Here is a 27,432-nt window from a genome sequence, read left to right as displayed (position 1 = left end):
TTGGGCCCCGTTTACAAATAGGGGTATTGAGGCCTTGAGAGAAACAAGGAAACAACTTGCCTAGGGTAGTCAATGAATCAGTGGCCCTATGTGAATAATGCAATAGTTGCTCAATAAAGCAAGCTGGGTTCAAAGCTGCCCACAGCATAAAACTGCTTCCAATTCCTACAGATAATTAGGACGTTTGAGAAAGTGGAGCCAGGGAATCAGTTGGCAGGATTTCTGACAATAGCAATCAACTGAATACTGCCAGCAAACATGTGCCTGGAAAAGCTGTCCAAGGTCCAGTAAAGAGTGTAGTAACCCAACAGTGATATCAGTCCTGTGAGTCTATGTAAGGAACACAGTTAAGTCGTGCCCAAATTCTTGAACCACAAAGACACGGGATAATAAATGTTAATGCTTAGAACTGTGCTAAGTTGATTCCTTTCAATATGGAAACACATTTTCAAAATTTTATAATGCCAGTGGTCTTATGAACATCCACATTTTGGTTTGTGGAATCTTAGTGATTTATCTATATGGATTTCCAAAATGTATGCCATGTTCTCATTCCCAAGCATCTCTCCCATGGCCCCATCTTCTACCCTATAAAAGTAGAAGCTGAGGGGAAAATCCCTGTAGTAATGAGCCTCTCATCAGCCAAACAACTGCTACTGCCTAAGGCCCAGCAGCCTGAGGAAGAGCAGAGAGAGTGTGGAACAGAAGCAATTTCCAACACTAACCAGGGGAAAAGTACTGTATAAAAAGAGCAACAGGTATTTTACCATCAATTTCTTCAGTAGCCCTCTCCAAAGTTGTTGTGTTCTCAACATGAATGAAAGCTATAAGGTGAATGAACTGGTTAAGAAAGGTCCTGCATTTCACTTAAGACAAACCAAAGCAATTGTTTCTCAAAAACAAATTTATTGACATTAAATAAGAGAAAGCAAATATACTGCATTCTGATAGAAATTTGAGGTCACTCCGCATAAAACTTAGGGAAAAGTATACAAAAACTCTTATTGATTCTTGTCATTTATTGAAGTTCCCTTCATACTCATATAAAGTTCCCTTCATTATCCCCCATGCCTGGGCCACAAAGCTACCTTATGATCATTACTTTGATTCTCCAGGTATTTCAGACTCAGAGAGGAGGAGCTCTGGATGGGTGACACAAGAATTCCAAACCCTGGAAAAGACTGTGACTTATTGTCAACTTTTAGACTGGTTTATAGTATGTAGAGTGGGAATAACACCTAAATTTCTTGAAACCGGAAGATCCAGTCTCTTACTAAGATAAGCAGAATGTCTCAAGAGAACAATCTACTTCTAATGTTGTCTCTGAGATAGTTTCTAATATTCGAATATAGTATATAAAATTCCATCTGTATATAAAAACAGAGATTAAATTAGTATTTAAAAATAAGTTTTCTTTTAAAATATAAACAAACATAGTACAGTTTCCCTAATTGAATGCATTACTGTATATCATTGAATCTAAAACACTGGTTACAAAATACAACCATATTTTATATGTGTTTATAGTAAAATAATGTGAATTAAATTTTGTCACATACCTGATTGGAAATGTTAAAAAGTACAGGGTAAAGATATGTCTTAGGATAAACAAAATGCAGCACTAAAAAAATGCATTTTTCAGAAAATTGTTCAATAACATATTAAGCACTGAGCATATGAATTCATAATCAGTAGCCACATACTTAAAGCTGTTTATTATTTTTGTTTTAATTCCAATTTGTAATGATGCATGGTTTGTTCTTCCAGAAATCTTGCACAAACTAAACCTATGAGTTTTTTAATTTGGATATTATCTCATTTTCATTTCAAGAATTACAAATCAGGACATGATATAAACCAGGCATCAGTGTAGAGTTAGAAGGCTGAGAAACACCCTGAATCCAGGTCTCATGGGCCCTGTTCTGTGTTCTCTTTTTCAAAATCAAAAATCAATGAGTCATTAGCATTCTTTGGTCTAAACATTCAGATAAGATAAAACAATTAAATATCTGTTGATTCCAAAGATGATTTTAAAAGAAACTATTCTCCCCACTTCCCAGGAAAAAGATGGATGTCCGATAAATTACTCAGGAAATCCATTATATTCCTCTGTGGGTTTACTCAATTAGAACACTACCCAAGTTCTCAAACACAAATAGCTTCACTATATTCTCTGAAAGATGGAGACAATAAAGTTACCTAATCTCCTTAACAAGATCTTAGCCTACCATATCATACCATATCACTTGGTACTTCCTATAGGATTTTGGCTTTTAGAGAACATTTCAAAACTTTTCAGCATTTGCTAAAAATGGACCTAAAAACTGATCCCCAAAGCATGCTAAAAAATCTGCTAATGCTCTCCTCTGACTGGCCTTGTTAGAAGTGGCGTTTATTCAAGGCAGTCAGTAAAAAGTCCATTTTCTCATTTCTCCTGGTTTCTGGCAAGATACTTCAGAGGGGATTGCTAGATTAACTGGAGAAGATTCAAACATCAATGCGTTGGAGAATGATTGGTTGAGACATCATCTCTGAGCGCCAATGAATTATCTCCAGATGTCTTTATGAAAGAATATCTTACTTTATCATTTATTTCAACCACTTCAAAATCCATTTCATTCCATTTTTCTGCATTCTCCCCTTTGTTCTCCTCCTCATAGTCATTTAGCTCAGAGTTGGAAAGCAAAGAGTTTTAGTCCTCACTCTTTCTGTTAGCTTTTCGCTGGCAATCCAGAGGCAAGGTAGCTAATTTATACAGCACAGGAAATATAACAGCAGTGAATATCGATGACCCCAGACAGGTGTACAGAACTATGGGCAAATCTGGGTATTGTCCCTCAACAATTCCAATTACTGCAGGAATAGCCATTTCTCCCAGTGCTGCACCAATTACAAAAAAGGCAGCTGATTTCCCACTTATGGTTGTGTACTGCTCAATCCAGGAAACACCACTGGGAAACGTGGTTGCCATTGAGGCCCCATACACTGAAGTGGCAATCCAGAGACAGAGTGGACTCCTGTCAAATAACACCAGAAATAAAGATGAAGCCAGGCTGCCAATGTTGCTCAACACAATCATGGTGCCCGGCTGTAGACATGCAGCAAAGAAGATCGCCAGGCCCCTGCAGGCTGCAAAGGTCCCCCAGAAGATGGAGTTCAACCCAGCTGCTTCACTTTCTTCCATGCCAGCATAGGTGGTGGCAAAGGAGAAAACATAAGAGCCATATGTTACCTCTGCTCCAACATAAAAAAAGAAGAACAAGAAAAGGAGGCAGAGAAGGGTCTTGTGATATTCAGCTCTTCGCCATTCCTGAGCAGATGGTTTTGATTTTTCCTGCCTTGAGCTTTTCTTGAAAAACAGAGCAAACGGGAAGAGAGACACTATGAACATATAAGTGCCGACAAAAGCATAAGCCCAGAATAGATTCATGTCATCAGGCAATCCAAACAGAAGGGCTGAGTCAGCTTCAGATGACCCATTGGTGGCTGGAGGCTGAAAGGCAGGCTCTGTGTGGTTTTCAGCAGACACTGAGGTACCCACTGCTAATTTAGCCAGAATTGGAGCCAGAAAGGCACCCAAGGCAAAACTGAAGTGTAAGGCCTGCATGTGTGGGGCTCCTTTATCTCCCCAAATAGCCAAGATGAGGACGTTACCACCTGCCAATGAAATATGAGGAACTGATTTACATTAAACACAATTACCCTGTTAAAAATATGGATCATTATTATTAGAATGAATATTTATTTTGTGGCATAGCATCATATGTTCTAAGTTATCAAATATTACACCTGAGTCAGTTCAGATTGAGGAACTCTAACCCACTACCACCAGAGAGCTATGTCTCATGACATCTCATCTGCATACTGGAATTTTACAACTGTTAAACTACTCCCTCCTAGAGCCAGTCACATTAGCAAAAACCTTTTTAAAAAGTAGTGTGTAGTGGCTGGCATATGGCTCAGTGGTAAAGTGCTTGCCTCCCACGTGTGAGGCACTGGGTTCGATCTTCAGCACCACATAAAAGTAAATCAACAAAATAAAGATGCTGCGTCCATGTACAACTAAAAAAAATATTTTTTAAAAAATAGTAGTGCTTAACACCAAACTAAAGAGTATACTTTTTACACCTAATATTTATTTGTAAGTATTTTAAATACATATTTTCTATGCAAATTTTTACCATCAGATCCTGGCCATATTACCAAAGTGTACTGTATTTTGCACTTGGTAGTCATTTGAGGAAAATACACACACACACACACACACACACACACACACACACTCATTCATGCACCTGAAACCCCAGGATTCTTCTGTGCTTCTTACAGGAAATAGAGCTCCTATCAGATAATTACTCTTTGAACTCCCACAAGGTGAAAGGCCATATTTTTTTAATCAGATATTTTCAGATTAATACATATTTACACCATGTATTTTACAACCAAACCAAGGCTGAAGTATAAAAACACTTTCATGATCTATCAAAGAATATAAGAATAGGTGAGAGAGGCATAAGGACTGGATATGGCACAAAATAAATATGTATGTTATTTAGATGCTGGGCAACAGAAGCATTTGAGAGAGGGGAGAAAAGGGAAAGTAAAGTAGTAGTACTCTACATGCATTTCTCTTTTGCTCAAAAACAGGTGTGTTTTTAAATTGGATAGCTGCTTCTGTGCTTATGGAGCCAAATTAAGTTTTGACAGTTGTTTCAGCCTATTAAATCATCAATGATAAAATTCTTTCCCCAAATAAAGCCCACTCACCTGTACTATAATTAGCTACAGGAGGAGAGTCCTTCCCTCTTTGGATACTATAAATCAACAATCTCCCTTAAAACAAAATTGTTTATATTCCTTTAAGAGTTGGCTGCTCAAAAATTGGTGCCCTAACTGGTAAGAAGAGGAACTGCTAGACACGTGTTTCTGATGGGATGAACCCATGATCCACTCAGTAAGTCCATGTCATTTCAAGAGCTTTGCAACCAACAGGCTAATATCATATGCTATACTCCCTATTAGAAAGTCCCTACTCCCAGAGATGACACTGACGGATTCACTTACCGATACCCACAATGCTCCCTGAAGCACCATAGACAGACATCATGATGATCAGTAATACTGCTCTCTTATAAAAAGGAATAAGATAAAGACCAACTGCAGTAGTTAACAATGACAGCCCTGAGAAGAAAAATTTTAAAATCAGCTATTAAAAACAGAATTTAGGCAGGCTCAAGGGTCAAGTCAATATTGTAATGACTTAAAAATGCAAAATAAGGTGAGATTTAAATTTGGGAATTGTGTGTATGAATTGCAGCTTCTACAAGTGGTTATGTCATTTAAAACTTTAATAAGCTTTATAAACTCTAAAATATAAATTACTATGACACGATTACCATTCAGGTACTGTTAATTGAACCATAAATTATGATACAAAGAAAAATTTTATTGTAAAAGACTTGCCAAAATTGAATGTTATACATTTAAGAAATTAATGGTAAGGGCTGGGGTTGTTGCCCAGTGGTAGAGTGCTCACCTAGCACACGTGAGGCCCTGGGTTTGATCCTCAGCACCACATAAAAATGAAATAAAGATACTGTGTCCACTTACAACTTTAAAATAAATATTTTTAAAAAATGATGATAAGAAAAGAAACTAATGGTATGATTAGATGTGTGTTAACAGTGTAATCGCCTCGCACATGCAAGGCCTTGGGTTTGATCCCCAGTACCACATAAAAATAAATAAATAAAACAAAGTTATTAAAAAAAATCTGGTTGAACCAGTATCTTTTGGGCTGGGGATGTGGCTCAAGCCGTAGCGCGCTCGCCTGGCATGTGTGCGGCCCGGGTTCGATCCTCAGCACCACATACAAACAAAGATGTTGTGTCCGCCGAAAACTAAAAAATAAATATTAAAATTCTCTCTCCTCTCTCTCTTGCTCTCTCTCGCTCTCTCTCTCTTTAAAAAAAAAACAGTGTAAAATAGCAAAAATAAAATGCAATAAGTATAGCATCTTGTAGTAAACTAAACTAGTCTTGGGAATAGGGAGGGAAAAAATATACATATACTTTCAACTCACATTGCAAATAAAGTGGATTCTTTTTTATTCTTCAGCAACAAGTTATTTTCCTTGCTTCCAAAGGAGTTTTATTATATTAATCTAAATTTTCTTTAAATGTTCCAATATATTTAAGAGAGAATATGTTAAAAGCTTTCCCATTAATTTCCAGGGAGAATTAGAACAGTCCAGGGTTATCACTGACATGGGACAGCAGGGATAAAAATGCAGCCTACCTCAGTTCACACATCATCCCCTTCACTTCAATCCAGAGTCCATAGAACCTGGGCAGATTCTAGGAGCTCATTCTAATCTCTGTGGCCATAGGAGATCTGTCCTACAACCTGATGAGCAAAGCCTTTTGGACAACCAGTGGGTGACCCTACAGTGGTACCTAAATTACAGTAAAGGTCTAGAAGGCCAAGCATTGCTAACACACACACCAGGGGGCTGATCTAAGTTTCCAGGGGGCCCAGCAAAGACTCCCCCAAACTGCAAAGGTGAGAGCAGGACCATGGAAACTCAGCTTCCAATGAGAACACCCAAATAATATCCATTTCAGTTGTCAACCATTCTTCAGGCTACTATTTCCATCCTTTAGAACCAAATTGTAAAACCATTTATAGTCACAAAGAAACACAAAGCAGTGTTTACTTACCCAAAAGTAAAAAATGATTCACACAATCAAAAAGAACTCCACCAATCAGAGAGCCACACAAATATCCAGAGGCACGGCCCACAAAAATGAGAGAAAGACTGCTGATGTTTCTGTTTACATTCCTTGCCAAATCTTGAAACGTGGGTCCCAGTATAGCAATACACATTCCCTAAAATTTAAAAAGATAAAAGTGTTTTATTTACAATCATTAAAATAATGTCTGTGTAGTAGCTTTTTCCAGTATAAAAAAGTAGAAGGGAAGATTACAGTGTAATGCAGGGAATTACTAAGTCCCACAGTGAGGAAAATTGTACTATGAAAATACCATTATTATTAGAGTTATAAACTATGAGTTTTCTTGTATTTGCAACTCTCAATGTTACAAAATTATTTTAGAATATTCAAGACGACAGGTTAGAGGAAGTCCACATTCCTAGTGGCTCCATAGCTTGGGATCCAAGTGGTGGGAATACTGCTCCTCAGTGAAGTAAGTAAATGAAGGATCTCACTAAAATTCAATAGTCAGAGTATCTTAGACTCTCTGATATTTGGGTACATTAAACAAGGAAGAAAGAGTACAGTGGAGCTGAACATTGGTGGCAGTGGCAACAGTAATGACAGCAGCTCTGGTTTACCACAGAGGGAGGGAGAACACAGAGAGAAACATAGATTTGGTATGGGAAAACCTGGATAATGTCTTCAGGGAAATAATAACAGAAAAATTTCCAAACCTTGAGAATGTCATGGACATCCATATAGAGGAGATATTCAGAATCCCAAATAGATAAGATCAAGAAAGACCCTCTCCATGATACATTATAATTGAAATGCCTTACATAACCAAGCAAAGATAGAATTTTAAAAGCCTCAGGAGAAAAACATCAGGTCATATTTAAAAGCAAATCATTCATAATCACTTCCAATTTCTCAGTACAACCTCTAAAAGCCAAAAGGGCTTAGAATGATGTGTTTCAAGTCCTGAAGGAAAACAATTGTCAACCATGATTGCTATTTCCAGCAAAGCTATATTTCAAAATCAAAAAGGAAATAAAAACCTTCCAAGATAGGCAGAAACTAAAAGAATTGATAGCTGCTAAACTGCCACTACAGAAATTAATAAAAGAAATACTCCACATAGGAGAAATAACAACACAAAACCCAGAGCTCATAAATGAATCTCATATAAAGAGTAGTTAAGCAAATGAGAAACAGGGCCAAATTTAACATTATAAATAAATCAAAATGTCAGGCATTAATAAACATCTCTCTATAATAACATTGAATGCAAATGGTCTCAACTCTCCAATTAAAAGACATAGGCTGACAGTATGGATTAAAAACAATACCCAACTACATGTTGTTTGCAAGAGATGTACTTAACAGTCAAAGACAATCACAGGCTAAATGTGAAAAAAATGGAAATTGATATACCATGTGAATAGAGCTCCCAAACAAGCAGGGATAGCTACTCTTATATCTACAAGGCAGACTTCAAACCAAAATCAATCAGAAGAGACAAAGAAGGTCACTTCATACCAGTACTGGGAACAATCCAACAAGAAGACATACCAATAATAAATATATCCCAAATATGGATATATTTATTATTGGTATGTCTAATTTCATGAAAGAGACACTCCTCAAATTGCAGCCTCAGATACACCCCAGTAAGATAATATTGGGTAATTTCAAGATACTTCTCTCAAAATTACATAGGCCATACAGACATAAACTCAGTAAGGACTCTTTGACTGGGTACAGTGGTGCATGCCTGTAATCCCAGCAGTTTGGGAGGCTGATGCAGGAGGATCACTGGTTCAAAGTCGGCCTCAGCAACTTAGCAAGGTAAGGAACTCAGTGAGACCCTGTTTCTAAATGAAATTTTTAAAAGGGGGGACTGGGGATGTGGTTCAGTGGTTGAGCAATATCTGACATCAAATTATACTACAAAGCTATAGTAACAAAAACTACATGGTATTGGCATAAAAACAGAATGGCACATAATAGAAGACACACAGAGAGAAAACTACACATCTATAGTAATCTGATCCTTGACAAAGGTGCTAAAAACATACACTGGGAAAAAGGCAGCCTTTTTAACAAATGGTGCTGGGAAAACTGGTTATTCAAATGCTGAAAAATAAGACTAGACTTTTCTCGCTCACCCTGCACAAAAATCAAGTCAAAACAGATCAAAGACCTAGGAATTAGAACAGAAATTACGGAAGTCCTAGAAGAAAATGGAGGGTCAACACTCCAGCATAGAGGCACATACAATAACTTTCTCAGTAGGATCCCTAAAGCTCAGGAAAAAATGCCAAGAGTTAATAAAAAGGATGGCATCAAATTAAAAAGCTTTTGCACAGCAAAGGAAACAATTTGGAAAGGGAAGAGAGAACCTATAGAATGGGTTCTGATAAAGGGTTAATATCTAGAATATATAAAGAACTCAACTTTACATCAAAAACTAAATAACCCAATTAATAAATGGGCAAGTGAGTTAATCAGATACTTCTCAGAAGTAGAAACACAAATGGCCAATAAATACATAGAAAAACGTTCAACATTGTTAACAATTAAGGAAAAGCCAATCAAAACTATACCGGGCTCAATCAATGACTGCCTACACCGTTACTGCCATTTCTGCTCTCTCTGATTCACTGCTGCCAGCCTGGGGTCAGAAGCCGCTGCCCCAGATGCAGCTGAAGCCAACACTGCTGCTGACCCCTGGAGATGGCCTGGTGATGCTGCCTCCACAGCTGCTGTTGCAGCTGCTGCTGAAGCCACTGCTACTGCCGACCCACTGCCTGCTGTCAACACCACCACCACTACCTCTGCTACCACATCCCAGAGGACTGCTTTGGGGGAGACTCCAGGTTTGGTTGCATGTGGCTGCACCCATTTTGGTACACCAGCCAGAGCCTGGGGCCTGAGTGTTAGCAGTTTTAGCACCACAAGAGCCTCTGTCTGGGGACACCAGCTGGGACCTGCAGGTTCAGTATGGGGGTGCCTGCAGGTTTGGAGGAGCCTGGGGTCTTCCTGCTGAGAGTGCTGGTGGCCCTTGTCTTGTTGCTGTACCTCAGAATTGTTCCTTTGCCATGAATGTATCCCTGGTGGTATCTCTGCAAGTAAGAGAAGCATTGAGATCTTGGGACTGCAGCTTGGCTGAGCCTGAGGTATCTGAAACCCAGACCAGTGGGATAGAGACTGGGTTTGTGAGGGCAATCAGGGTTTGTTTATCCTAAGAGACACCAGAGAAGGAAGAGCCTGGGAAGATGGCTGCTGCGTACGGGGGTTGCTGAAGTGCTGAGCCTGGTGCTCAGAGCAGCGGCTTTAATCGAGACTTCGCGCAGCTTGTTAGAGCTCCTTTCACCATTAATCTGTAGTGGACCACCCGGCCAAGCAGCAGAAAAAACAAAGAGATTGAAAAATAGACGCTTGGCTCCCGGACGCTTTCCTGCTCAGAGCCGCGGGCGCTTTGCGCCCACCTGCTTCCTCTTTCACTTCGCTCCCGGCAGAGAAGCTGAATGGGTAATCAGCAGTGGATTGTAAGTACCTGAGGCAAAGAAAGCTCAGTACACCCCGCCCTTTTTTTTTTTTTTTTTGAATATTGTCTATACAGGGAGAGTTAGTGGATTGGAATTGTTGGCGGGGCTGTAGTTTCGGGGCTGAAAATCCACTCCGCGGGAGCCGCCATTTGCTTTCTGCATGCTGTCTTGATGGCCCTGTCTACACAGTCCAGCTGCCACATCTAGAGACTGGAACTGGGCTGCGGGCCGAGCCCTGTCCTCCGAAGGCTGGACCACGGCCTCAAGTGCCTCGGTCGCCTGTTCCCTGCTGCACTTTGGGGCAGAGCCTGCTCTGGGGTAGTTCGGCATCCCCCTGTGAGGGGACCCGTGCTCTGGAGGAGGGGACTGGAGAGGTGCGGCAGCAGCCGCTTGGGCCCTGGGTGCTAGGCACCGGGCCGAGGAGCAGCGGAGGCCACGGCAGCGCTGCTAAAGTCGCGGACAAGCGCGGCGCCCAAGAGCGCGGCCCAGAGGTGGAGGCGACGACAGCAGGGTTTCAGTTCTAGAAAACTGGACTGGAAACAGAAGCAGCAGTTTGTATAACCCCAAGATCTTGCTTATGCCAGGAAACTGTAAGGGTAACATGAATATCATTGAGGAGGTCTAACATGGCGGCAGGCGTGGAGAGATCAAGTCTCTGACCTCTTCAACTGCGTGGGCATAGGGAGCTGTAAATTATCTAAAGCCTATTTGCTCAGGATCACTAGGCAATGCTGAGCTGACGTGGAGCTAGGGCGCACACTTTGGGCCCCTCAGAAAACACACACTGAGCACGAATCTGCTGCATTTAAGCCCCGGATCGTCTGCTTCTTGTGACTCAGCACTAACGATCGCGCTGAAATAACTAGTCGGCCCACCTGATCTCACAGAGGTAAAAGCCAACTGAGCACCATAGCCAGACCCAGGGAATCAGGAGTGATGTGGGACTAGCGGCGCAAAACCCCCGGTTATCGCTCCCACCAGGGCTGACAACAGAGGTCCCTTGCACCAGCTACCAGGGGAGTTGCTACCTGAGGGCAAACAAATTCGCTGGGGGTCCTCAGCCCCAAGCCCTACAAACTTAGGGTCCGAGGGAGGCAAACAGAAAGGGTGTGCCCAGGCATCCATGAAAACAGGGCTCCCAGGAGCAGCAGACCCGGCGTGTAGCCAGTAATGTGGTAAGCGTCACAGGTGAGTAGGGCCTGGATTGAGGAACCACAAGAGATGGATCTAGGCACTCAGGACTGGAGACCCGCACAGTCTGGGAAGAAGAGCTGAGGCACAGTGATTGGTTCCCATCTATCACGAGGAGAAGCCTGGCCCAGTGGGCATAGCTCCACCTACTGGAAGAGAAGTTAATCGAGCTCTATGACTGCATTTATTATTATTATTTTTTTAATGATTATTATTAGTATTTTTTAAATTTTTTTATTCTCACTTTTTGTAGTTGATGTTGTTGTTGTTCTTTAACTTTCTTATTAATGGTTTCAATTTTTTAAAATTCTTTTTATTATATTATTATTATTATTTTTTAAACTTCAATTTCCATTTTTTTATTATCATTATAATTTTTTTGTTTGTTTTAAATTTTTATTTTTTCGTTTTTTCTTTCTTTCTTTTCACTTTTTTTTCTTTTGTCTTTTCATTTCTTTTCAGTTTTCTTATTCCCCCTCTCTTGAATTCCACCTGCCTACACTCACTCTCTTTAGTCACTTCTTCCCTTCCCTTCTAATACCTCTCCTCCCAAGCATCAAATAAATTTATAAGAGTAAACAGTAACTCAGCAGTCAAACAGAACAAGAAGTATCATGAGCATAAAAAAGCAAGGAAGAAAAGGAGTACAAACAATGAAGGACAGCCTAAATATTCAGGAGGACCTGGAGTCATCAGAAAAATGGCCATATAAAGAACTCAAGGAACACCTTAGACAGATGGAAAGGAACCTTAAAGATCACATTGAAAATGAATTACATAAACAGATAAAAGAAGAAGTTAAGCATTTTTATCAGGAGATAGAGATTATAAAAAAATCAAACAATAGTTCTAGAAATGAAGGAAACGATAAACCAAATTAAAAACTCAATCGAGAGTATCACTAACAGAGTGGAGCAAGTAGAAGCCAGAACGTCAGAAAATGAAGACAAAATATATCATCTTAAAAAGCGTCTAGCCAACTCAGATAGGCTGATAAAAAATCACGAGAAAAACATCCAAGAGATTTGGGATAACTTAAAAAAAAACAAACTTACGAGTCATCGGGATAGAGGAAGGCACAGAGATTCATGCCAAGGGAATGAGTAACTTGCTGAAGGAAATAATTACAGAAAACTTTCCAGAAATAAAAAAGGAAACAAATATACAAATTGTAGATGCATACAGGACACCGAGCACGCAAAATCACAGTAGACCAACGCCAAGACACATTGTTATGAAGCTATCCAATATACAGAACAAAGAGAAAATATTAAAAGCTACAAGAGAAAAGAGGCAGATTACATTTAGGGGTAAACCAATAAGGTTGACAACGGATTTTTCATCACAGACGCTGAAAGCAAGAAGATCCTGGAACAACATATTTCAAACACTGAAAGACAATGGATGCCAACCAAGAATTCTGTATCCAGCAAAATTAAGCTTCAGATACGACAACGAAATAAAAATCTTTCATGATAAACAAAAGCTAAAAGAATTTGTAGCCAGAAAACCAGTATTGCAAAGTGTCTTGAGCAAAACTCTACACGAGGAAGAAATGGAAAACAATAACCAAAACCATCAGCGGGAATTGCCTTGGTAAAGACAGAGGATGGGGGGAAAGCTAATCACGGAGAAACAAACTAAATTAGGAAAAAAAAAAAGAGATAAATAATCAAACATGGCAGGAAGTACAAACCACATATCAATAGTAACTCTAAACGTTAATGGCTTAAACTCTCCAATAAAGCGACATAGGCTGATAACATGGATTAAAAAAAACAAATCCAACAATATGCTGCCTCCAGGAGACACATCTGATTGGAAAAGACATACACAGACTCAAGGTAAAAGGTTGGGAAAAAATATACCACGCACACGGTCCTCGTAAGCAAGCAGGGGTGGCCATTCTCATATCGAATAAAATCGACTTCAAGACTAAGTTAATCAAAAGGGATAAGGAAGGACATTATATACTGTTAAAAGGAACCATTCACCAACAAGACATAACAATTATCAATATTTATGCACCAAATAATGGTGCTGCGACGTTCATAAAACAAACTCTCCTCAAGTTCAAGAATCAAATAGACCACAACACAATAATCATGGGTGACTTCAACACACCTCTCTCACCATTGGACAGATCCTCCAAACAAAAGTTGACTAAAGAAACTATTGACCTCAATATCACAATCAATAACCTAGACTTAACTGACATATATAGAATATATCAACCATCATCAAGTGGATATACTTTTTTCTCAGCAGCACATGGAACCTTCTCAAAAATAGATCATATATTATGCCATAGGGCAACCCTCAGTAAATATAAAGGGGTTGAGATAATACCATGCACTTTATCAGATCATAATAGAATGAAACTGGAAATCAATGATAAAAGAAGGAAGGAAAAATCCTACATCACATGGAAAATGAACAATACATTACTGAATGATCAATGGGTTAGAGAAGACATAAAGGAGGAAATCAAAAAATTCTTAGAGATAAATGAAAATACAGACACAACATATCGGAATCTATGGGACACAATGAAAGCAGTTTTAAGAGGGAAATTCATCGCCTGGAGGTCATTCCTCAAAAAAAGGAAAAACCAACAAATAAATGAGCTCACACTTCATCTCAAAGCCCTAGAAAAGGAAGAGCAAAACAATAGCAAATGTAGCAGAAGGCAAGAATTAATTAAAATCAGAGAAGAAATCAATGAAATTGAAACAAAAGAAACTATTGAAAAAATTAACAAAACTAAAAGTTGGTTCTTTGAAAAAATAAATAAGATTGACAGACCCCTAGCCATACTAACGAAGAGAAGAAGAGAGAGAACTCAAATTACTAACATATGGGATGAAAAAGGCAATATTACAACAGACGCTTCAGAAATACAGAAAACAATTAGAAATTATTTTGAAAAACTATATTCCAATAAAATAGAAGATAGTGAAGACATCGATAAATTCCTTAAGTCATATGATTTGCCCAGACTGAGTCAGGAGGAAACTCACAACTTAAACACACCAATATCAATAGATGAAATAGAAGAAGCCATCAAAAGACTTCCAACCAAGAAAAGCCCAGGACCGGATGGGTATACAGCGGAGTTCTACAAAACCTTTAAAGAAGAATTAATACCAATACTTTTCAAGTTATTTCAGGAAATAGAAAAAGAGGGAGCTCTTCCAAATTCATTCTATGAGGCCAACATCACCCTGATTCCGAAACCAGACAAAGACACCTCAAAGAAAGAAAACTACAGACCAATATCTCTAATGAACCTAGATGCAAAAATCCTCAATAAAATTCTGGCGAATCGGATACAAAGGCACATCAAAAAAATTGTGCACCATGATCAAGTAGGATTCATCCCTGGGATGCAAGGATGGTTCAATATACGGAAATCAATAAATGTTATTCACCACATCAATAGACTTAAAGATAAGAACCATATGATCATCTCGATAGACGCAGAAAAAGCATTTGACAAAGTACAGCATCCCTTTATGTTCAAAACATTAGAAAAACTAGGGATAACAGGAACTTACCTCGACATTGTAAAAGCTATCTATGCTAAGCCTCAGGCTAGCATCATTCTGAATGGAGAAAAATTGAAGGCATTCCCTCTAAAATCTGGAACAAGACAGGGATGCCCCCTATCACCACTTCTATTCAATATAGTTCTCGAAACACTGGCCAGAGCAATTAGACAGACGAAAGAAATTAAAGGCATAAAAATAGGAAAAGAAGAACTTAAATTATCACTATTTGCAGATGACATGATTCTATACCTAGAAGACCCAAAAGGGTCTACAAAAAAACTACTAGAGCTAATAAATGAATTTAGCAAAGTGGCAGGATATAAAATCAACATGCATAAATCAAAGGCATTCCTGTATATCAGCAACAAATCCTCTGAAACGGAAATGAGGAAAAACACTCCATTCACAATATCCTCAAAAAAAATAAAATACTTGGGAATCAACCTAACAAAAGAGGTGAAAGAACTATACAATGAAAACTACAGAACCCTAAAGAAAGAAATAGAAGAGGATCTTAGAAGATGGAAAAATATACCTTGTTCATGGATAGGCAGAACTAACATCATCAAAATGGCGATATTACCAAAAGTTCTCTATAAGTTTAATGCAATGCCAATCAAAATCCCAACAGCATTTCTTGTAGAAATAGATAAAGCAATCGTGAAATTCATATGGAAAAATAAAAGACCCAGAATAGCAAAAACAATTCTAAGCAGGAAGTGTGAATCAGGTGGTATAGTGATACCAGATTTCAAACTATATTACAGAGCAATAGTAATAAAAACAGCATGGTACTGGTACTGTTCTGACAGGCGGGTGGACCAATGGTACAGAATAGAGGACACAGAGACTAATCCACAAAGCTACAACTATCTTATATTTGATAAAGGAGCTAAAAACATGCAATGGCGAAAGGATAGCATCTTCAACAAATGGTGTTGGGAAAACTGGAAATCCATATGCAACAAAATGAAACTGAATCCCCTCCTCTCGCCATGCACAAAAGTCAACTCAAAGTTGATAAAGGAGCTAGATATCAAATCAGAGACTCTCCATCTGATAGAAGAAAAAGTTGGCTCTGATCTACAGATTGTGGGGACGGGCTCAAAATTCCTTAATAGGACACCCATAGCACAAGAGTTAATAACAAGAATCAACAAATGGGACTTTCTTAAACTGAAAAGTTTTTTCTCAGCAAGAGAAACAATAAGAGAGGTAAATAGGGAGTCTACATCCTGGGAACAAATTTTTACTCCTCACACTTCAGATAGAGCCCTAATATCCAGAGTATACAAAGAACTCAAAAAATTAGACAGTAAGAAAACAAACAACCCAATCAACAAATGGGCCAAGGACATGAACAAACACTTCTCAGAGGAGGACATACAATCAATCAACAAGTACATGAAAAAATGCTCACCATCTCTAGCAGTCAAGGAAATGCAAATCAAACCACCCTAAGATACCACCTCACCCCAGTAAGATTGGCAGCCATGATGAAGTCAAACAACAAAGAGTGCTGGCGAGGATGTGGGGAAAAGGGTACTCTTGTACACTGCTGGTGGGACTGCAAACAGGTGCAGCCAATTTGGAAAGCAGTATGGAGATTCCTGGGAAAGCTGGGAATGGAACCACCATTTGACCCAGCTATTGCCCTTCTCGGACTATTTCCTGAAAACCTTAAAAGAGCACACTACAGGGATACTGCCACATCGATGTTCATAGCAGCACAATTCACAATTGCTAGACTGTGGAATCAACCCAGATGCCCTTCAATAGATGAATGGATAAAAAAATGTGGCATTTGTACACGATGGAGTATTGCGCAGCACTAAAAAATGACAAAATCACGGAATTTGCAGGGAAATGGATGGCACTAGAGCAGATTATGCTTAGTGAAGCTAGCCAATCCCTAAAAAACAAATACCAAATGTCTTCTTTGATATAATGAGAGCAACTAAGAACAGAACAGGGAGGAAGAGCAGGAAGAAAAGATTAACATTAAACAGAGACATGAGGTGGGAGGGAAAGGGAGAAAAAAAGGGAAATCACATGGAAATGGAGGGAGACCCTCATTGTTATACAAAATTACATATAAGAGGTTATGAGGGGAATGGGATAACAAACATGGAGGGAAATGAATTACAGTAGATGGGGTAGAGAGAGAAGATGGGAGGGGAGGGGAGGGGGGATAGTAGAGGATAGGAAAGGTAGCAGAATACAACAGTCACTAATATGGCAGTATGTAAAAATGTGATGTGTAACCAATGTGATTCTGCAATCTGTATTTGGGGTAAAAATGGGAGTTCATAACCCACTTGATTCTAATGTATGAAATATGATTTGTCAAGAGCTTTGTAATGTTGTGAACATCCAATAAAAAAAAATTAAAAAAAAAGAGACACCAGAGACAGGGCTGAGAAACTGCTAAAAACTGACAGAGATGGTTCAACTTTACAGAAAGATTTATTTTATTTTATATTTTTTTTTTATTTACTACTCTCTCTACCATATTTGAAACAGGATTTTTTTATGCATCAGTGTGTGGAGGACAATGATATATGAATGGAATTTTGCATTTTGGTTGTATTCTTATGTCTTTAATTTTTCTCTTTGTTCATATTCTTCCTCTCTCATGTCTATTTTCTTTTCAGCTTTTCTCCAACCAACAGCTAATCTCTGCTGGCTCCTCTTCTACTCTTCCTGTGAATTTTTACTTCTAGCGTCTCTCTTCCTCCCTCATAAATATTGCATACTACACTACCTCTCTTCTCTCATTCACCATTTGAAATTGTAAACTTTAAAAAATATTCTGTTTATACTTTGATAGTTATTAAAATTATCATTTTGGTTTAATGCAAGAAAGCAGTAGATGCCTTAGTGAGAGTTTTAGGTTTAAGGCTATATATTGTGTACACTGGGTGCTGTTGATATTGGTTTCACCAGTAAAGGTGAAGTGCTGGAAACCTTCAGGGACACTATAGGTCTACAGGGTAGAATTTATCCTGCCTTAGAACCATACTTTGAGATGGGAAAACACACTAACAACATGAAAAAACAAGGGAATAAAGTGCCCCAAACAAACCAAGATGCTTCAACAACAGAAGCCACTGATAACACAGTAGAAGAAATGTCCAAGGGCTGGGGTTGTGGCTCAGCGGTAGAGTGCTCGCTTAGCAAATGTGAGGCCCTGGGTTTGAACCTCAGCACCACATAAAAATAAATAAACAGAATAAAGGTATTATATCCAACTACAACTAAAAAAAATTAAAAAAAGAAATGTCCAAGAAGGAGGTCAGATTGTATATAGTTAAACTGATATGTGAAGTAAAGGATAGTATAAAGCGTGAAATCAAAGAAAAAAAATACAGGAGGTGAAAGACCACTTCAATAAAGAGTTAGAGATCATGGGGAAAAAAAGCAAAAATGAAGGAATCAGTAAACTAAGTTATAAATTCAATAGAAAGCATCACCAACAGACTAGACCACTTAGAAGACACAACCTCAGGCAACGAAAACAAAATATACAATCTTGAAAGTAGAGTTGAACATGCAGAGGAGATTATAAAAAATCATGAACAGAAAATCCAAGAATTATGGGATAACATGAAAAGACCAAATTTAAGAGTTATCAGAATAGATGAAGGAGCAGATATGAAAACCAAAGGAATGCACAATTCTTTCAATGATATAATAGCAGAAAATTCCCACACCTAAAGAATGGAATAGAAAATTGAATACAAGAGGCTTACAGGACCCCAGATGTAAAAAATTACAGCAGACCAAAACCAAGCAGACATATATAGAATATTTCATCCATCAACGAGCAAATATACTTTTTTCTCAGCAGCATATGGCTCCTTCTTTAAAATAGACCATATCTTATGCCACAAAGAAACCCTTAGTAAATATTTAAAAAAAAAACAACAGAGATAATACTCTGCATTCTATCAGACCACAACAGAATGAAATTAGAAATCATAAATGATAAAATAAAAAATAAAAGCTGCTGTAACAAATGGAGACTAAATAATACACAATTGAATGATGAATGGAAAGTAGAAGAAATCAAGGATGAAATAAAAAAATTCTTAGAGGTAAATGAGAGCACTTATACAACATATCAAAATCTCTGGGACATTATGAAGGCAGTACTAAGAGGAAAGTTTATTGCACTGAATGCATTCATTAAAAGAATAAAAAGTCAGCAAATAAATTACCTAATACTACATCTCAAAGCCCTAGAAAAAGAAGAACAAAGCAACACCAAAAGCAGAAGACAGGAAATAATTAAATCAGAGCTGAAATCAGTAAAATCAAAGCAAAAGAAACAATTGAAAAAATCGACAAAACAAAAGTTGGTTCTTTGAAAAAATAAATAAAACAGATAAACCCCTGCCCATGATAATGAAGATAAAAAGAGAGAAAACTCAAATAAACTAAAATACAAGATAAAGAAGGAACTATCACAACAGACATGTCTGAAATACAGAGGATAATTAGAAACTATTTTGAAAATTTATACTCTAATAAAATAGAAAACATCGAAGACATCAATAAATTTCTAGAGATATATGACCTATCCAAACTGAATGAGGAGGCCATACATGATTTAAACAGATCAATTTCAAGTAATAAAATAGAAAATGCCATCAACAACCTACCAACCAAGAAATGCCAAGGACCAGATGGATTCTTATCCAAGTTTTATAAGACTTTCAAAGAAGACTTAATACCAAAACTCCTCAAAGTATTCCATGAAATAGAATAGGAGGGAACCCTTCGAAACTCATCCCATGAGGCTAATATCACCCTGATACCAAAACCAGACAAAAACACATCAAGGAAAGAAAACTTTAGACCAATATCTCTGATGAACATAGATGCAAAAATTCTCAATAAAATTCTGGCAAATTGCATGCAAAAACATATTAAAAAGATAATGCACCCCAATCAAGTGAGATTCAGTTCATACCAGGGATGCAGGGTTGGTTCAACATATGGAAATCAATAAAAGTAGTTCGTCATATTAATAGACTTAAAAACAAGAATCATATGGTCATCTTAATAGATGAAAAAAAAAGCTTTTTTTTTTTTTTTTGATCTACAGTAATTTTATTGTAACAGAGAAACCAAGCTGCAGTAAGTCTACATGATTAGAGCAGATGGTGGTTATCGTTCCAAGGGTGAAGCCTAAGCCTGGCTGGCAGCACACAAACCCCAGACTATCTCTTTTCTGATCCTAACCTGTGTTGCCTGACTCATGATGTGAGGTTAGTGGCTGCACAACCACAAGGAATGAAAGTAGAGGTCCAGCGGGCAGAGGCAGCACCCCAGGAAGAGACAATTACACAGTCAATGATGAGGATGCCGGCATAAAGTGCAGTCACCTACCCTCGACTATTCTTTGCCAAGAAAGAGAGGGTATGGCATGAGCAGAAAATTATGTTCTCCATTCTTAAGTAGATCCTGATACGATGGGGTTCATGGTTAATCAAGCAATAGAATGGGATGGAAATCTAGGCTAGTTATAGGTCTTTGTGTTAAAGAAAAGAACAGCAATGGTAAGAAGAGACAGACATTTTTCTTATTTTCTTAAATAAGACAGGAAACAACATCTATTATTTTCCTTGCTGCAGTGGCAACAGACTCATTGGTTTTCGTAAAGCACAATTTGTGCAATATGGTCTGTTGATAGGATGCTCCACCATGGGGGGACAAATCAGCCTATAGCATGAGATATGTCTCAAGCTGGATCCGCAGAGGAACCCCTTCCACCACACAGTGCTTCATTAAAGCTTCTGAAATATTGCAACATCATGACAGGTTTTTGGTGCTGTGACTTTCTTATACATGTAAACTCTTTCAAAAAAGTTGGAGATAAAAGGATGATGGGGGAGTTTGGTTTAAAGCCACAGAGTTCCAGACACCAGCCATGGATGTCTCTGCCCTATCTCACTACCTGTTCTTTTCTGAGAAACACATCCAATCACTAAGTGTTATGCACTGTGGTTGAAAGAAATGACCTCTCCACCATCCACCCTCCCTCATCCTGCATGTGAATCACACAACGGCGGGGGCTGACGACAGAAAGGTTGTCTCTGTTCTTGCACCAGGAAATTACTTGGTGACCTGGTGGATGGCATGGGCAAGGTAGGCCACGTTGTTGGAGGTGACCCCTGCCACAGAGATGCGGCCATCCTTTGTCATGTAGATGAAGAACTCCTTGGTCAGTCGCTCTACCTGTTTAGGCTTTAGGCCTGTGAAACAAAAAATGCTGATCTGGTCGGTGATGTGCTGCCATTTGTGGGAGGAGCCCTCCTTCTTGAGGTTAGAGACCAGCTGGGTCCGCATGCTAATAATGCGGTCTGCCATGCCTTTCACTTCCTGCAACCACTGCTTTCGCAAATCCGGGGAAGTCAGGATGGTAGAGGCGGTCCGGGCCCGTTGAGAGGAGGGTTGGAATAAAAGGGGCGAATCACAATCTTCAGCTGTGACTCCACCCTTTTGGCTTCATCAGCGTCTTTGCAGACTATGGTGAAGGCTCCCACCCGCTCGCCATATAAGCCCATGTTCTTGGCATATGATTGGCAGAGACAAACATTAATGCCCTGTTCGATGAAGTGGCGCACAGCCCAGGCATCCTTGTTACCATCACCACTGGCAAAGCCTTGGTAGGCCACGTCAAAGAATGCAAAGAGATTCTTTTTCTTTACCACAGACGCTATTTCCTTCCACTGCTCAGGACGAGGGTCCACTCCTGTGGGATTGTGGGCACAGGCATGCAGGAGAAGAACACTCTGCTCTGGCATTTTCGAAATGTCTTCTATGGCGCCTGTGAAGTCAAAACCACAAGTCTTGGGGTCAGAGTACCGATAACCCTGTAGCTTCCTGCCAGCATCCCTGAAAATGGGTGTATGATTTCCCCAGGACGGTTTGGGTAGAAAGACATCTCGGCTGAACTTAAAAATTATCTTTCCATAAAATTGGCTCCGACCCTTAAGGCGCCAGTTCCAGAAATGGTCTGCACGGTGACAAACCGGCCACTTTTCAACACCTCACTGTTCTCACCCAGGGCTAGTTCTGCGGATGCCTTACAAAGTTCAGCCAGTCCACCAATGGGCAGGTATTCCTTGTCCAAATTTTTTGCAGCAATCTGGGCCTCTGCCTTCCAGACGCTAGGGAGCACATAAGGCTTTCCATTATCATCTCGGTAGGCACCAACTCCCAGGTTCATCTTTTTGCTGTTGGTGTCTCTCTTGTAGGCTTCAGTGACTCCCAGGATGGGATCTGGGGGTCCCATTTCTACATGGGCCCACCAAGAGCTGGTTCTGGCAAAGGCTGCGGCCGCAAGGCCCGGGTGGAAGGCACCAGCGGCCCCAGAGAGGATGCGGCCGGAGTGCAGCAGGGCCATGGTGGATGGCAAGAGGGCAGTAGGTGGCGCAAGACAGAGCCGAGGGCAAGTGGTCGCAGACACAGAGGCGCGGGCTCCTGAACCGCAAAAAAAGCATTTGACAAAATACAGCACAACTTCATGTTCAAAACACTAGAAAAACTAGGAATAGTAGGAACATACCTCAACATTGTAAAAATATATATGCTAAACTCAAAGCCAGCATAATTCTATATGGAGAAAAATTAAAAGCATTCCCACTAAAAACTGGAACAAGATAAGGATGTCCTCTTTTATCACTTCTATTCAACATTATCCTTGAAACTCTAGCCAGAGCAATTAGACAAAAGAAAGAAATTAAAGGGATACAAATAGGTAAAGAAGAACTCAAACTATCACTATTTGCTGATGACATGATCCTATACCTAGAAGATCCAAAAAATTCCACCAGAAAACTTCTAGATCTAATAAATGAATTCAGCAAAGTAGCAGGATATAAAATCAACATCCATAAATCAAATGCATTCCTATACATCAGTGATAAATCCACTGAAAGAGAAATTAGGAAAACTATTCCATTCACATTAGCCTCAAAAAAAAAAAAAAAAAACCTGGGAATCAATCTAACAAGAGGTAAAAGACCTCTATAATGAAAATTACAAAACACTAAAGAAATAAATTGAAGAAAACCTCAGAAGACGGAAAGATCTTCCATGCTCCTGGATAGGCAGAATTAATATTGTCAAAATGTATTACTACCAAAAGTGTTATACAATTCCTATTAAAATCCCAATGACATTCTTCATAGAAATAGAAAAAGCAATCATGAAATCTATTTGGAAAAATAAGAGACCCAGAATAGTTAAAGCAATCCTTAGCAAGAAAAGTGAAACAGGAGGCATCAAAATACTAGACCTTAAACTATACTATAGAGCTATAGTAACAAAAATGGCATGGTATTGGCACCAAAATAGACTTATAGACCAATGATACAGAATAGAGGACACAGAGACAAACCCGTATAAATACAGTTATCTCATACTAGACAAGAGTGCCAAAACCATTCACTGGAGAAAAGATAGCCTATTCAACAAATGGTGCTGGCAAAACTGGAAATCCATATGTAACAAAATGAAATTAAACTTCTATCTCTCACCCTGCACAAAAATCAACTCAAGTGGACCAAAGACTTAGGCACTAGAACAGAGACCCTGCGACTAATAGAAGAAAAAATAGGCCCAAATCTTCACCATGTTGGCCTAGGATCTGACTTCCTTAACAAGACTCCTAACGCACAAGAAGTAAAATCAAGAATCAATAAATGGGATGAATTCAAATTAAAAAGCTTCTTCTCAGCAAAGGAAACAATTAATGTGAGAAGAGAGCCTACAGATTGGGAGAAAATCTTTACCATATGTACTTCTATAAAGCATTAATCTCTAGGATATATGAAGAACTCAAAAATCTTAACCCCCAAAAAACAAATAATCCAATCAATAAATGGGCTTAAGAACTGAACAGACATTTCACAGAAGAAGAAATGCAATTGATCAACAAATATATGAAAAAGTGTTCAACATCTCTTGCAATTAGAGAAATGCAAATAAAAATAAGATTTCATCTCACTCCTGTCAAAATGGCAGTCATCAAGAATACAGGCAACAATAAATGTTGGCGAGGATGTGGTGAAAAAGGTGCACTCATATATTGCTGATGGGACTGCAAATTGGTGCCACCACTATGGAGCAGTATGGTGATTCCTCAGAAAATTGGGAATGGAATCACCATTTGACCCAGCTATCCCACTCCTTGGTTTATATCCAAAGGATTTAAAATCAGCATACTGTAGAGATGTAGCCACATCAATGTTATGGCAGCTCAATTCACAATAGCTAGACTATGGAACCAACTTAAGTGTCCCTCAATAGATGAATGGATAAAGAAAATGTGGTATATATACTCAATGGAATATTACTCAGCTTACATATGAAGTATTACACAGCTTATTACATAAGCTTCTTTAAAGAAGAGTGAAATTATGGCATTTGCTGGTAAATGGTTGGAGTTAGAGAATATCATGCTAAGTGAAATAAGCCAATTCCACAAAACCAAAGGCCAAATGTTTTCTCTAGTGTGTGGATGCTAATTCACAATAAGACAGGGGGCACTAGGGAAGAATAGCGTTACCTTAGATTAGGTAGAGGGAAGTGATGGGAGGGGAGGGGAGGAGATGTGGGGATAAGGAAGATAGTAGAATGAAACAGACATTATTACTGTATGTATATATGTGACTACATGACCAATATGATTCTGCCACGTACTCTCAGAAAAATGAGAAATTATATCCCATCTATGTATGATATATTAGTGCATAAATGCATTGTACCGTCATGTATAACTAATTGAAACAAATAAAAAATTTTTAAAAAACTACACTGGGATTTCATCTCACACTAGTCAGAATGGCAGTCATGAAGAATGCAAACAATAATAAATGCTGGAGAGCATGTGGAGGAAAAGGAACACTTTAACAACATTGGTGAGAATGTAAATTAGTACAACCACCATGGAGAATCAGTATGGAGGTGCCTCAAAAGACTAGGCATGGAACCACCACGTGACCTAGCGATACCACTCCACAGTATTCATGCTAAGGAATTAAAGTCATCATACTACAGTGATACATGCATTCTTATGTTTATAGCAGCACGATTCACAATAGCCAAACTAAAAAACCAGCCTAGGCCATCAACAGATGAATGGATAAAGAAAATGCAATATACATACCGAATGGAGTTTTATTCAGCCATAAAGAAAAATGAAATTATGTCATTGAAGGAAAATTAATAGAACTAGAGATCATTTTGTTAAGCAAAATAAGTCAAATGCAGAAGATCAACTAACATGTTTTCTCTCATATGTGGAAGTTCAAGAGGGAAAAAAAAAAGGAAGTTGTGGGGGATCTCTTGAAAATTAAAGGGAGATCAGTCAGTAGAGGAAAGCGACCAAGGGATGGAAGTGAGGGAAGGAGGATAATAATATTGACCAAATTATATTGTTATATTGTGTGCATGTACAAATAAGTAACAACAAATCCCATAATTATATATAATTATAATGCACCAATAAAAATTATGTTAATTCTTCTGACTTTTCATTGCAATTTTGTTTAGTTTTTGACTACCTTAAAAGAGTATTCTTGATGACTTGTTAATAAGCTTTAACAAAACTATTCCTCACAGTATTTTAGTATATTTTGAAATATACTACATGCACAGATAACATTGGACTATAGATGTTAAAATTTTAAGTTATCCAGACATCAAAATATTATTCTGTATTTATGTTAAAACAGCAATATTTCTGATAGGGTCTTTCCTCAGAACTATACATATAGAATATGCAGGAGATAAACAATTTGAATATTTCCAAATATACATTTCTCTTCAAAGAAAACCCAAAGCCACCAGAAAACAGTACAATGTGTAAGGCTATCTTAGCAAATATCACATACACACATATAGAATGACTTTAAAAAAATGTTACTTTGGCAATGTGGTAACAAAGAACTAAGGGTTACTCTTCACTCCATAGGAAATTTGTCATAAACTTCAAGAAAAAAAAAATGTTTTCCCTCTTCTACATTCCAAGAAGAATTGATTCTAATTATGTTGCTCTGTTTTAAATGCAGGGTGTATCTGTTGCCCAACAGAAGCCATCCAGGTTAAGAACCAGCGTGTGCCCAGGCCCACAGCAAGGGTCAGGTTGAAGGAAAGAAGTCAGAATACTGAACTTTTGTTCAGTAAGAACTTCTGTTCTTCAAAGGACCTGGCACACAGTGGGGGCTCACCAAGCATCTGTGGTGATTTTTTTCTTATTTCCTCCCACATCAAAAAATTCTAAGAAACAACTGTGGTTCAGATTCTCTGAAAACCTAAGTGGTCAGAAGTAACTCTCTTCAATGGACTCAACCACTTAACACCCCAGAATGGGAATTTATCAAGTTTGGCAAAAGGCACTTCTAGCCTTGCACTTTGCTAAAGAAAAACATTTAAGGATCTGAAGGATTGATGTCAAAAGGATTGTGAGCAGAATAAGAGATGTTCCTAGCTAGCCAAGCAAGGTAGTACAGGCCTATAATTCCAGTAACTAGGAGGCAAAGGCAGGAGGATCACAAGTTGGAGGCCAGCCCAAGTAATTTAGGGAAGACCCTGTCTCAAAATAAAAAAAAAACAAAAAGGGCTGGGGAAGTAGCTCATTGGTAGAGTGGTCCTAGGTTCAATCCCCAGTAAACACACACACACACCAGAGAAAGAGAGAGAGACAGAGAAGTCCGGGGAGGGAGGAAGAGAGAGAGAGAGAGAGAGAGAGAGAGAGAGAGAGAGAGAGAGAGAGAGAGAGATAGATGTTCCTGGGTTCTTGGCTTTACCACTTACCAGCTGTTGGATAAGGGAAAAGTCACTTTCCTCTTAAACTATTTACCTACCTACAAAATTAAGAGGTTGGTTGAATCTGAGCAGGACACCTAAAGAGGCTATCCCAGAAAAAGCAGTGTTTCTGTGTAGTAATTTTGGGCTTGAACAGGTGGATGCGAAGAGCAGCAGCTAAAGACCTGGGCGACCTCTCTAGTATCTGTCTAATTCATCGAGGAGACATAGGTTGGAAGAGGAGACTACAGTTGGAAAGCACATTAAGAAAATAAATTTCGCACTTGACAATAACTGCACAATTCAAATTGTGCCCATTTTCCAGTTGGCCGAACTGATACCCAGGCTGATAAACTAAAGCGCCCAAGGTCACACAGTGCGCAGATGGCAAAGCCCCAAATGCAACTGCGCCACTTGTTCTGCAGGGCGCCTGCTGCCCAGGACCTGGAAGGGTCGCTCCCCCAGCTCTCACCAGCCCCAGGAAGGCCGCATACAGGATCGCGGTGGTGAACCAGCGCAGCACGCTCGCGGCCCGGCCGCTGGGCCGGGAGACCCGCACCGTCTCCAGTTCATCCTTTGCCGGGACGTCGGCCTGGAGGAGCC

The 27,432-nt window shown here is 39.0% G+C and overlaps 2 protein-coding genes across 2 annotated transcripts; both read right to left on the bottom strand.

Annotated features, from left to right (window-relative positions):
* Positions 1-1,038: 1,038 nt before the first annotated feature.
* On the bottom strand, positions 1,039-27,432 carry LOC308648769 (sodium-dependent glucose transporter 1-like). Its single transcript, XM_081293761.1, has 4 exons — positions 27,302-27,432; positions 6,720-6,888; positions 5,065-5,181; positions 1,039-3,657 (listed from the first exon to the last, which is right to left on the bottom strand). The coding sequence occupies exons 2-4, from the start codon at positions 6,883-6,885 to the stop codon at positions 2,693-2,695; spliced, it is 1,248 nt and encodes a 415-aa protein (XP_081149887.1). The 5' UTR covers positions 6,886-6,888; positions 27,302-27,432; the 3' UTR covers positions 1,039-2,692.
* On the bottom strand, positions 20,095-22,501 carry LOC308648768 (aspartate aminotransferase, mitochondrial-like). Its single transcript, XM_081293760.1, is given in 3 exon segments — positions 20,095-21,452; positions 21,455-21,980; positions 21,983-22,501. Coding segments are annotated over 3 exon segments (1,290 nt in total). The 5' UTR covers positions 22,424-22,501; the 3' UTR covers positions 20,095-21,129.

Source organism: Spermophilus citellus, assembly GCF_964194105.1.
Source record: "Spermophilus citellus genome assembly, chromosome: 5".
NCBI lineage: Eukaryota > Metazoa > Chordata > Mammalia > Rodentia > Sciuridae > Spermophilus > Spermophilus citellus.
The sequence above is the reverse complement of the archived record's forward strand: the minus strand, read 5'-3'. Positions and strand labels throughout refer to the sequence as shown.